Source organism: Microtus ochrogaster, chromosome 19 (genome assembly GCF_000317375.1).
Source record: "Microtus ochrogaster isolate Prairie Vole_2 chromosome 19, MicOch1.0, whole genome shotgun sequence".
Taxonomy (NCBI): domain Eukaryota; kingdom Metazoa; phylum Chordata; class Mammalia; order Rodentia; family Cricetidae; genus Microtus; species Microtus ochrogaster.
The window spans coordinates 17,528,721-17,541,388 of record NC_022021.1 but is presented as its reverse complement, the minus strand read 5'-3'; the positions used below and the strand labels follow the sequence as shown (position 1 = coordinate 17,541,388).

The 12,668-nt window shown below is 36.6% G+C and overlaps 1 protein-coding gene across 1 annotated transcript in view; it reads left to right on the top strand.

Moving 5' to 3' along the window:
- Window positions 1-12,265, top strand: part of Cetn3 (centrin 3) — a 14,702-nt gene extending 2,437 nt beyond the window's left edge. Inside the window, exons 3-5 of the mRNA XM_005356534.1 lie at window positions 2,727-2,841; window positions 6,699-6,890; window positions 11,878-12,265. Of these exons, the coding sequence (XP_005356591.1) occupies window positions 2,727-2,841; window positions 6,699-6,890; window positions 11,878-11,921 (351 nt within the window). The 3' untranslated portion in view covers window positions 11,922-12,265. The remainder of the gene's footprint in view (window positions 1-2,726; window positions 2,842-6,698; window positions 6,891-11,877) is intronic.
- The last annotated feature ends 403 nt before the right edge of the window (window positions 12,266-12,668 follow it).

Sequence of the window (12,668 nt, the reverse complement as noted above, 5' to 3'; positions counted from 1 at the left end):
ATCCTTAATCATCAGGGAAATGCAAATCAAAGTGACTCTGAGATACCATTTCATACCTGTCAGAATGGCTAAGATCAAAAATACTGATGACAGCTTATGCTGGAGAGGATGTGGAGTTAGGGAAACACTCCTCTGTTGCTGGAGGGAGGGCAAGCCTGTACAGCCACTTTGGAAATCAGTATGGTGCTTTCTCACAAAATTGGGAATTGATCTACCCCAAGACCCATATACCCAATGCATGCTCAATCACAGGACACTTATTCAACAATATTCATAGCAGCATTATTCGTAATAGCCAGAATCTGGAAACAACCTAGATGCCCCTCAACTGATGAATGAATAAAGAAAATGTGGTCCACTCAGGCAATGACATCATGAAATTTGCAGGCAAATGGATGGAATTAGAAAAAACTATCCTGAGCGAGGTAACCCTGACTCAGAAAGACAAACACAAGTTTTTATCCTGGAGGGATACTGGATCTTGTTGAAGGCTGTTTCTTCATCAGTTGAGATGGTTCTACACTTTCCGTTCTATTCATGTGCCGGATTATATCTGTTGACTTGTGTGTGCTGAGTCAACCTTCCGTCCCTGGAGGTGACACCAGCTTGGTCATGGTAAATGATAATAATGTGTTTTTAATTAAATTGAAAACAAAGGTTATTGACATTTGAATATATGCTCAGGGTGTGTGTGTGTGCAGAATATTGCCTTTGCTCAGATATTTATGAGATTGAAAATTTAACTCTTACATCTTAAATTAACCCATTTCTATTAATCTGTATATCGTCATGAGGCTGTGTCCTACCAGTAAGGTTCCAGGTGTCCTATTCCTTCAGTAGCTACATGGCGTCTCTTTGACTTTTCCTCTATATCTCTGTTTAGATTTCCCTCCTGGTTTTACTCTGCTAAGCTATTGGCCAAAACAGCTTTATTCATCAACCAATAAAACAACACATATGCATAAAGACATCTCACATCAGAAAATGTTGTCTTTCCAGCTTTTATTTTTTATTTTTTGATGCAGGTTTTATTTTTGTAATAGCCTTGGCTGTCCTGGAACTTACTTTGTAGACCAGGCTGACCTTGAACTCACAGAGATTTGCTTGCTGGAATTAAAGGTGTGCGTCACCTCCATCCAACTCTGTCTTTTAATTTTTAAAAAAATTAAATTAAATTTAAAATTTTTTTTTAAAAATTAAAAATTAAGCACACTCTTAGTGTGCTTTTCTTTGCTACAAAGGATGTAAATTGTCTAGTGCCTAATGTTGAGGGCCATGTCAAATTTAAGGCTTAAAATTACTAGTATAGATAGAAGGGGAAATTGGTGAGGTTTTTACATTTCTTACATTCAACTTAGTAAGAAAGAGAACATTTTGAAATTGTTAAGTAGCCTTAAATGTTTATTTAGGAGTTTTAATGGCAACATTTTTAAAGAAATCCAAGTAGGAGTAGGTAAGCAGCCCTGTCTTGTCCCTCCTTCCTAGTTTTGGCTCAGCATCTATTGTAGTCCCACATCCTTTCCACCAACTCTGCCCTGTTCATTAAGGACTGATTTGACTCTCTGAAGACTTCACTATCTAGTGACATATCTCTGCTTTCCTGGTACTAACAACAAAATGGCTTCAGTTTAAATTACTCTGAAATGAATCTGGTGGCTAATCATGGTCGCTCCAATGGAAATGCTGTTTGTTGGGTTTTGAGAAAGGATTTTCTGTAACCTGAGGGGGCCTGCTTGTTGGGGTTTCTGTCCTGTCTGGTTCCCCACAGCCGGCAAGCCCCAAAGAAAATCACACAGAAGACTCCATAAGATTATAAACTGATTGACCCATTAGCTCAGGCTTCTTGCTAACTCTTATAAGTTATATTAACCCATTATTCTTATCTATGTTAGCCACGTGGCTCAGTACCTTTCTCAGCTGGGTAGGTTACATCTTGCCTTTCGGTGGTCTGGGCAGGAATGGGAGGAATGGGCTTCCTCCTTCCTAGAATTCTCCTGTTCTCATCGCCCCACCTCTACTTCCTGTCTGGTTCTATACTTCCTGCCTGGCCAATCAGCATTTATTCAAAATATGATTGACAGAATACAGACAAGTCTCCCACACCAATTTTCTTTTTGTATTCCATACTAGTTTTAACTTAACAACACTATTTCTTTCATAGTCTCCTGAGTGGTAAGATTATGAAGTTCATGCAATTTTATGTGTCTTACTGCTTTTATTTATTTATTTATTGGGACAGGGTTGCTCTGTGTAGCAGCTCTGGATGTCCTGGAACTCGCTTTATAGAACAGACTGGCCTCCAGCTCAGAGAGATCCTTCTACCTTTGCCTCCCAAGAACTTGATTAAAGACATGTGCCACCAAGACAGGCTGCTTTTATTCTCTTGGTTACCCTTTTAATATTTAAGATATGTCTTTTAATCCTTCAGTGACAGAAGAATTGTTATCTCTGTATTTAGTGCACTATTTTATATATTTTGTGTAAACTTTTTAAAAATTAGTTGGGTATATAAAAAAGGAAAATGTCAATAAAAACTATTTAATTTCAAAATGAAAAACTAGTATACTATCATTTTATTTTAGTTATAAAAATGCAAAATCATTGTGCTTTAGTATTATATTGTATTATATTGTCATCTTTTAAAATGTAAAACTTTCTTAGAAATCAGTGATTGATTGTTTTTCAAGGAGTGCTTTATAATTTGTTTTTCCCTTCTAATCCAAAAGGTGGCAATGAGAGCCTTGGGTTTTGATGTGAAAAAAGCTGATGTGCTGAAGATTCTTAAAGATTATGACAGAGAAGCCACAGGCAAAATCACCTTCCAAGATTTTAATGAAGTTGGTGTGTACTAAAGTAGTCTTCATAACCGGTTGTTGTTGGGAAATTATGAAATTTTTGTTGGTTTTCAAAGAAAAAATACTTTGACTTATACTGTGAGAATTAGTTTTAACTTTTGATGATTTTTAACAAGGAATTATTGTGTTACTTTTCTGGTTTATTAATATTATGTCACTAAAGGGTGACCAAAAATGACTCTTGTCTGTAAAAGAAAAAGTAGTGTGCTGATCCTAAGGAAATCTTTCTGAAGATTGCTGCCCTGCACAGTTTCTGTTGGCAGAGTGGGAGACGACAGAAGTAGTAGGACTCCGTGTCTTGGTGGGAGAGGATGACTACATCTCCTTAGGTGGACAGTTTATGAGGCTCTGCATTCTTAACAACCTTAGTGATGCCTGCCATCTGTTGCTAAGCTGAGGCCACGGACAGGGTGTTGTGAGGCTTCAATTTTGGCTATTTGATTTTAATGAGTCACTCATGATATATACAAATAAGGCTTTTTTAGTAGAGAATTCTGACCAAAACAAAAACAAATACCACCCCCTCTCCCCCTTCAGTAGAGGATTCTGGAAGGCAGGAAATTGGCTATTGTTACTTAAATTTATTACCTACAATGTTATAAATAGATTGAATAAATATTTAGGTTCAGTTTTAGTAAGCTGCTGTTCTAAACCAAAGATAAAATTTAAAGATCATGAGCTAAGCATGCCATGCAGTCATATGTATATATTTAAAAATTGAAAACTGATGCAATTATTTAAGTTTTAAAAGAGAAGTAATAGGGGAAAGAAAAAGAAATGGTAATGAGAAGACAGAGAACATAGATTTATCTTGCTCTCATTAAAAAGCTCATACTAAAAGCACAGGAGGCAGAAGTAAAATGACAAATATAAGAGGAAGCAGCATTCTTCCTAACACAGAAGATCCTCAACATAGGAGGCAGTGTTGACTGTTTAGAGAGGCAGATTATCGGTTTTAGAAGCAGATTTATTCCTCTCTTGAGTGGAGAGCAAGAACCACCTTTCCCCTAACAATATAGGTGGTCTGCTAAGGTGGATCCCAGGACCCAGGAGTCAGGACATGGTTGGGATGATGCGGCTGTGACAAAGCTATAATCAAGGCACATGCGGAGCATAGGCTGCTTGGGAGCCCGATTCCCTCCCTGCATTCCCCATCTTGGTTCTGACTACCAAGTGTCAGTGAACTTGATTAGTTTACTTGTCTGTGTGTCATATTCTTCTATAAAATGAGGATAATGTAATAATATATCAGGGTTAAGTAGTTTGTTAACATGGGAAATATTAAACACTACCATATATAGGAAGAGCTATCAAATGCTGTTACTATGATTAAGAATAATCCCAGCACTCAGGAGGCAGAGGTAGTCCATGCTCTGAGTTTGCCCATGCTCTGAGTTTTTGGTTAGCCTGGTCTGCGTATGGAGTCCCAGGCCAGCCAGGGCTACATAATGAGACCCTGTCTTCAAGAAGAAGAAAGGGTCAGGGAATGAGTCTTTTGTTTCTGAATTCAGAAGTTGGAAATATATTTGTATTGTTGGGACATATTCTGTTCTGTATTCTTGTTGTCTTATATCTGTTTTGTATTGTTGAAGGCTACTTAAAGCATTATTATTCATAGTTTTGTAAAAACATCTTTTGCATAAATATAATTTTAAGAATTGTAATTTTTATATTTTAGTATTTAAGAACAGAGTTCCATATTACCTAGATCTTATCTTTGTGGACCATTTGTTGTAGCCTAAGGACACTATCCCACAGAATTCCAGATGAGCTTGGCACTTCCTGAGCTTTACCCGTTATAAGAAAAAGTCCATTCAGTGCAAGGGTAGTTAGCATCATTTGGGTAATGAGTAGCAGGTGTTTCAGGAATTGCAGTCTTTAAGGTAAGATTAGAAGTGAGATGTTTTTATACTTAATCTGTTCCTGGCTTGTACTACTTACATTTTAAATTCTATCTAAAATACAATATTATATTGTTTTCATTTTGATTATTTATCCAACATAGAAATTTTTGCATTTGGTGGAAAAAATGGGAATTAGTTAAAATTACCAAGAAATTGTTTTTAGTACCTTCGCATTTGTGTGTGGACTTTGATTCTGTGTGATAGAGGGAGATTGGTAGCAAGGACCAGAGTTGTCAGACTGTAGCCCTGGACTGCATTTGACTGCACACTCTGTTCTCCCACCCATTTGTTCAGGCTGCTTTTCTCCTGCCATGCTTGAGTGAGTAGTTTAGACTGTGGGCTTAAGTTCCCTGAAAACCTAAAATGTTTTTATCTGGCCCTTTACTGGAAATATCTCTCAAGGATTCAACTAGAGAAGTTAAATCTTTTCAAAGGGGATTTTTAATTTAAATCTTCAGGAATCTAAGATTCCCAGGAAGATTGCAGGAGTAGAGGAGCTGCAGTCCAGGCACAGAAAGCAACAAGGGGGAATGGTACTAGATGGTCAGTATGTTTGAGACCTTTGAGCTCATGGAGTCTCCTCTGCTAGAGAAGGTCAGAGCACTGGGAAGGCAGACTCAGGTCATACTGATGTCTTAGGTAATGTACTAAAGTTTACTTTAGTCAGCAGAACTTAAGGACTGGGATACCATGTTTTCCAAAAGTAGCTGATGAGAAGATTGGCGATGAGCCAACAAGAGTCTGGAGAAGACAGAAGGCTGGCTTTATAGTCAGGATTGCCAGGATGAAAAGAAAGAGGGCTCTGCTGGAGAGTGAAACAAGATGGTATAAGTGACCCTCAATGGGATCGAAAGCATTACCATTATTTCAGAATGAGTAAATGATGTAGTTACCCTTCAGTCAGTGGAGGTCCGGGGCAACAAAGCCAATAGGTGGCTGGCGAAGAACTTGAAGGTCTGATATTTGTGAGTTTGAAATAAATATTGTATGTTTGGATAGGAACTTTCTAACAGTGTTTTTCATGGTTTTTGATTTAATGTAGTCCTTCAGAATTAGCTGTTTTCTTACCTGATTTTTATAAGGTCTAATAACAACAGTGTAATTAAATCATGTATCTTTGTAGTTGGTTTTAGTGTGCTTTATGTCGATAAAGTCCAGTACTACAATATAAAAATCAAAAAAAGTGGTTGAATGGACAGAATTTGGAGTTTTGTTAAATAGGTGATACCTTCACTGTGTGACTGCACATCTCTGGTAGAGTATCGGCAGGCGGGTATATAGACACATCTCTGAAGTACCAGCAGATGTCAGTGGGATAGGGACTGCACATCTTGGCTTCCCATCTGTTGTTCTTTAAGTGCATTAGGATTTCAGCAGTCTGCCTTTCTGGTTTACCTGTCATGTATGTTACTTAATCGATGAAGAAATTTCATAACACTTTTTTCTTGTCCTGCTTTCTTGTTGGGACTGAATTCAAAATAAGTTGAGTGTGTGCCATAGAGTTAAGTGTGGTATTTTATTTTGGTGTTATGGCTGTAGGTATGCCAATTCTTTTTATGAATATTTATGAGCTTTGATTTGCATACTTATAGTAATATACTTCAATTAGTTTCTTGGAAATCTTTTTTTGGATAAAATTAATGGCTACAAGATAATTTTGGATTTATGTGTAGTTGATATACCATTAGCTTGACTAGGTGCTTACTCAGCCAAATACAGATGAAATAGCAATAGACAACAACTTGTGAAGACTTAAATTGTATTTTTCACTTTGGGCTCATTAAATATTCCGGTACTTTCTGGCTACAGGCATTGGAAATTTTCAAATGAATCTATAGATTCCAATAGGACCAAATTACTTTTGATGGTGTAATGAAAATAATAAATGCCTTTCCTTGTAGTAGAACAGCTTTGTTAAAAAAGTTTCTTTTAATTCTAGTGACAGACTGGATATTGGAAAGAGATCCACATGAAGAGATACTGAAAGCATTTAAACTATTTGATGATGACGATTCAGGTAAAATAAGCCTGAGGAATTTGCGACGTGTTGCCAGAGAACTGGGCGAAAATCTGAGTGATGAAGAACTTCGGGCTATGATAGAAGAGTTTGATAAAGACGGCGATGGGGAAAGTGAGTTCTGGCCCCCTTGTTTTCTAAAACCTGTTCAGTTTTCAAGACTCCAAGCAAATTTTCTCTCCCTCCACCTTTTCTTTTGCTTTTATTTTTGAAGATGAGCCGCGTGTTTCTTTGAGCTTATTTCAGGTTTGGTCTTGGACTTATGATCCTTTTGCCTCAGCCACCAGAATAGATGGGAGTCCAGTTGGGTGCCAAACTCTGTGAACTTCTATTTATACTGAAGCAGATCTTTAAAACAACTATGTAATTTATAATATGAAATATACGTACTTCTCTGAAGACAAAATACCCCCAAAATTTAGCTACTTACCAAAATTTTAGATTTTAATGCTTTCTCTCTATACCAGCATGCACTTCTGAGCTATTACTAAATTAATTGATTTTCTTTCAACCACTTTTACTTATTTATGTTTTTTATTGTCCTCTGCTGCTCTGATTCAGGCCCTGCTTTCTATTTAAAATATTACAGTATTCTTTCCCTGACTGCCTGTGAGATGCCATGTCTCTTAAAGCCTTCCAATTGCCACTCTTCATTGTATTGATAATATTTCTTTTCCAAACTGTAGGCTACAATGTTGTCATTTCCTTGTTCGGACCCTGGAGGGTCTTTACTACCTGCAGAGTAAAGTACAAATCCCCCTACGCCAGTTCTACACTTAGTACCTGATTTGTTCTGTTGCATTCTTCTTTCCTGCATCAACTTTATAGAACACTGTGTCCTGAAGACAGCTTGTGTTTGCATTTGCTCATGCTTCTTCATCTTAGGTCTGATTGCCTGTCTGTTGAAGTGTTACACATTTTCCCAACCAAGGCCATTTGAACACCATCTTTCTCTCAGAAGTCTCTGAAAGGGTACCTGTGTTTGGTGAGGGTTCCAGTGAGGCTCATAGCGTCCAGAGGAGCAAACTGGTTTGATACTTTATTTAATATGGATCCTCTTGGCTATAAACCAAGTTTTATATTTTTTCATTTTAAACTGCTGAAGATAAAAATACTTTGCTGCCTTTTTGTGACCTTTACTAACTCATTTGGTCTTATAAATGTTTAATGCTATCCAGTTTTTAAGAATAACAATTTTTCTTAACTTTATGGAGTTTAAGTGAATGTGGATATAAAGATAAATAATGTATAGTACAAAATAGACATAGGCATATAGGCATATCTGATAATATAGAAGGAATAGTACCCCAGTCTGTCAATATAAGTATAAATAATATAAAACAAAATGCAGTATATATTTTAAAAAAGATAAATGCAGCATTTAAGAAGCCATAGTAGATTCCTTTTTAAATAATGATGATAATGATGGTTGGTGTCTTAGGGTTACTGTGGCTGTGATGAAACACCATGGCCAAAAGCAACTTGAGGAGGAAAGGGTTTATTTGAACTACATATCTTGAGTCATAGTCCATTGAGGGAAGCCACGGCAGGAACTCAAAGTAGAAAGGAACCTGGAGGCAGGAGCTGATACAGAGGGCATGGAGGAGTGCTTTCCAAAGGGAAGAACCAGGAACAGTCACATTCTGAAAAGGAAAACCAAACTCCCAGCTCTGTAAATAACCCAGTATCTAATGTTGGGATCCATCCACTTAGAGTCATCTGGGTTCCTCCAAAGGCCTGGTCTATGTCTCTGGGTCATATCTGCAGCCCACAGATTATCTCCTGAACTCAAGCCAGCGCCACTCAAGGCTGCTGCTGCTCTTTGTTTTCATGTCCTGATACTTGCGTCTTCAGACTTTTGGGGTCTTTTGCTGCAATTGAGCTGCACTTCACCAACGGCCTCTGTCTTCAGGGCTCCAGCCCTGCCACACAGTGCCAATTGTCAGCTGCTCTCCGTGTCCTTTCATGCCTTCAAATCTGTGCCACCTGGGGGATCTTACATCAGATCAAGTTGACCTGCCAGCACAAGGTACAGCCTTGGCACCTCTGAAACACAGCTTCTGTGTGCTAACTGAGGAAACACTTTGTAGACCTCACTCCAGGATGCTGCTCGCTTCTTAATCTCCACCAAGCTGGCCAGCGTCCATTGTCCCAGCAGAGCGAAGGTTTTGCTAAAGCGGTTTTAGTGGTTTCACCTTAGTGGTTTTGGTATTTTGTTAATCACAGCTCATTCTTGAGCCCCATCTAACCAGAACCACATATGCTTAACTCAGAATATTCAACAACCTCAGTAGAGTCTTTGATTCTCAAACTTCCTTCTGGACGTTCACAAGCCAAACCTCCGTCACCTGCTTATCTTCCACTCTCCCGCAGAACAGCTCACTAAGCTTTGAACACTCACTGGCTTTTCTAACCCAGAGTTCCAAAGCCCTTCCACAGTCCTCGCCAAAACAATGCAGTCTGGTTTCTCACAGTAAAACCACTCTCCTGTTACCAGTTTCTCTCTTAGGGTCACTCTTGCTGTGATGAAACAGCATCATCAAGAGCAGCGTGGGGAGGAATTTAACTCACATAACTTGAGTCACAGACCCTGTGTGTGTGTATGAATATATGTGTATATATACATGTTTATACACACATTTATCTATACATACACCACATATTCACACACACACACACACACACTCACACACACCCACACACACACACCAATTGTCTGTGAATGTGTGTTTGGGAGTCATTTCTCAAACTGTCTTGTATCTGTTCCTGGGCTGTGTGCTCCAGCTAGTTGACCTGTGAGGAGTCTCTCATTTCTGTAGGAGAGCTGAGACTTTCATTCCATTCCACTCAGCTTTTTCCCTGGTTCTGAATCATCAGGCGGAGCTGTCTTCTTGACCACTCAGGTTTTTTATTTTTGAGCTAATGTTACATTTGATTACCAGAAAGATTGTGCTACAAGACATGACTTACCATCTGAAGCCTCTCTGGTAGTCAGGTTTCTAAGATTGGTTCCCTTAGTTACTTTCTGTTTTTTACTTTTTTGAACCTATGTTTTTAGACATTAAGTCATAAAATAGATTTAAATATTTTCAAAATGCTTTTATACTTTAAAGTATATGTAAATAATATAAAAACAACTATTTGATTTTGGAACTTCTATTTGAAGCTTAATTTGAAATTTGATTATTGAAATTTTATATTTTAAGAAAAGTGAAAATCAAGTAAAGCAATTACTTCTTAGAAATTGGGTATTTTAATCATAATTCTGTTATATATGATTTATAATCAGATCATTTTTGGACTATTTTTATTGTTTTCTCGAGAAGATAACACTTGTTGTGTTGCTCTGGCAGCCTCGGTGTGTGTAGATGGCTTCAATTAAGAGTTTTAGATAAGGCCCCTGGTTTAGGGTTCTTGCCTATTTGAATTCTTAGTTGGGGGAGAACGGGTCTTCTTCTCACAAGCTCTTCAGATGTGTTCTTTAGCCACAGAAGTCACTACTCCAGTTTCTCAGGTCCCAGAATGCCTTGTAAGTGTTTAGGACTGAACAGGAGTTCATGGATGTCTGCCTCTTCTGAACATCTCATTCATCTTTTAATTCATAGTTTATTTTTGTAGGTATTTGCTCCCTTCCTGTGCTTGTAATGGTATTTCCCTACCTTGGCTTTTTCCTATTTCCTTCTAAATGCTATATTTTTAATGTACTGTCTGATCTGTGATTTGCTTATATCTAAAATTTTCTCATTAATGATTTCTTCTACAATGGTATTTTCCAGTATGGTCTGATCCATATTTTATAATAAGTTATTTTATGTTTCAAGCATTTGTTCTCTGTTTCAGACCTGACATAATTATTGCACTATCTCTGGAATTAACGTACTAATTTCTGATATATATGCTTTAACTCAACATTTTCTAGGTCACTTTCTTTATCCACATATGAAGAACATGACTCTACTATTTGAACAATGACTAAGAATAAAATCTTTCAAATTTATGATACCATTGTGTCTTTGAGTTAGCAAGGATTTTATAGTGGCATCTCTTCACTTCTTCCGTTGGATTCAGGGTGTTGTAGGGTAGGAACCCTGTACATGTTTTCATGCATTATACAGTCCTATGTGTGGTGTTGCATTTATTAGACACCTGAGAACGTTTTATTGAGTAAATCACTGTCTAGGATTTAAAGAGAAGCAGTCTAAAAACATCCTCTTCGAGTTTATTTTTTAGACAAAGGCGATGACATGCAGAACTGTTTTCTACAGAGCCGTGGCTAGAAGCCAGGTCTTTATTTTCAGTGTGGTGGTTTTGTGCCATAATAAAAATTGCCATCCATAACTTATGCCTTAAAGGACTTATTAAGTCTTGACGTGCATATACTCACTTGCTTTATATAGGAAACTTTCTTTTCTGAACATTCCTATATGTGAGGGTATGTATACATCTTTAGATTCATATTTAAGATTGCTCAGTCTTGTTTATTACAGGTTGCTGTCATAAATATACTTTAAACATTTAAGTTTCTTACTAAATTTTATTTATAATTTTAGTAAAGTGCCAAATAATTATCTTAAGTGACTATTTCCTGTATTCTTGTTTTATAGTTGCTATATAATAATCTGTATTTTATCAAGTTATTTCTGTTAACGCTGTTAAGGTTACATGACTTGGTTTCAGTCATTTCTTTCTTCAAAATAAGCTTTAAAATCAACAATTTGCCATTTTTTTCTAGTTTGAAAATATTTTCTTTCTTTAGAATTCTGTTAGTTCATATGTATGGTATAGGCAGACTGACTTATGAAGGAAGCCTTCCTAAATGTATTAGTAAAAATTATAAAGATGGTTGTTAAACTACTTACATTAGAACTTTCACTTTTTAAACTGTTTCTGCACAAATGATATGTACGTGACTGACTTTTATGGTAACATATATCATCTGTTATCCCTACTTAATGTGATAAGATGCTCACTTATTTAGAAGTTATGTTTGGACTTGTAAGATTTTTGTATGTTGGAAAGTTTAATACATTATGAAGTGATGGTTCCTTGGGGAAAGAAAGTTTCTGTGTCTCTGACCATTATATTGTCTTTTTTGCCACAGTAAATCAAGAGGAATTCATTGCTATTATGACCGGTGACATATAAAGGATTGCGAGAATCAACACCAAAATGTTGCAGTTGTCATCTGTATTCCCTTTATTTGACTAAAGTCCTGTTTAAAAAGAAAAAAAGTCCAATTTAGTCCTTTCTCCACAAGGACCAAAACTAAGCACCCTTTGTATTTATTTCACTGCAGTTGAGTTTCTCTGTATGATCAATGTTGTTAGCATTGACAGTTTTAACTTCAAATTTATAATGTAGCTCTATATAAAGCTTAAAAATATCAATGTGGTGTATATTATTTGGAGGCTTCTAAATTTAGCATTAGCTATTTTTATTTTGATGCACATGTTTTTTAGACATTTATTAATAAAATCCTTATTTTATTAGTATGTTAAGTTTGGTAAACTTTCTATTTTAGATTTCTGGTGTTTGTTAACACTTAGAATATATTTTTAAATCTTTAGTCTTTACACTTTCACTTGTATTTGAAAATAAATCAGAAAATACACATGATAATAGAATAGAACATTTGTCCATGCCCTGAGGTTTCATCAAGCTTGACATTTCTCACTTCAGTACAGGATTATATATATATGTCGGATTTCTTCCTAAGTGTACTGTCCTTCAGTTCGGAGGACTATGGATTGTGTATGTAGGCCCATCTTTTCTTTCTACGATATTTTAGAAATCTGATTTTGTAATGACAAGTTGAGCTTGAATAGAGTTGTAACCATTTAACTTCTTGGCAAAGTGAGAAATGTAAATTTTGGATTTTATTGTGGTAAATCA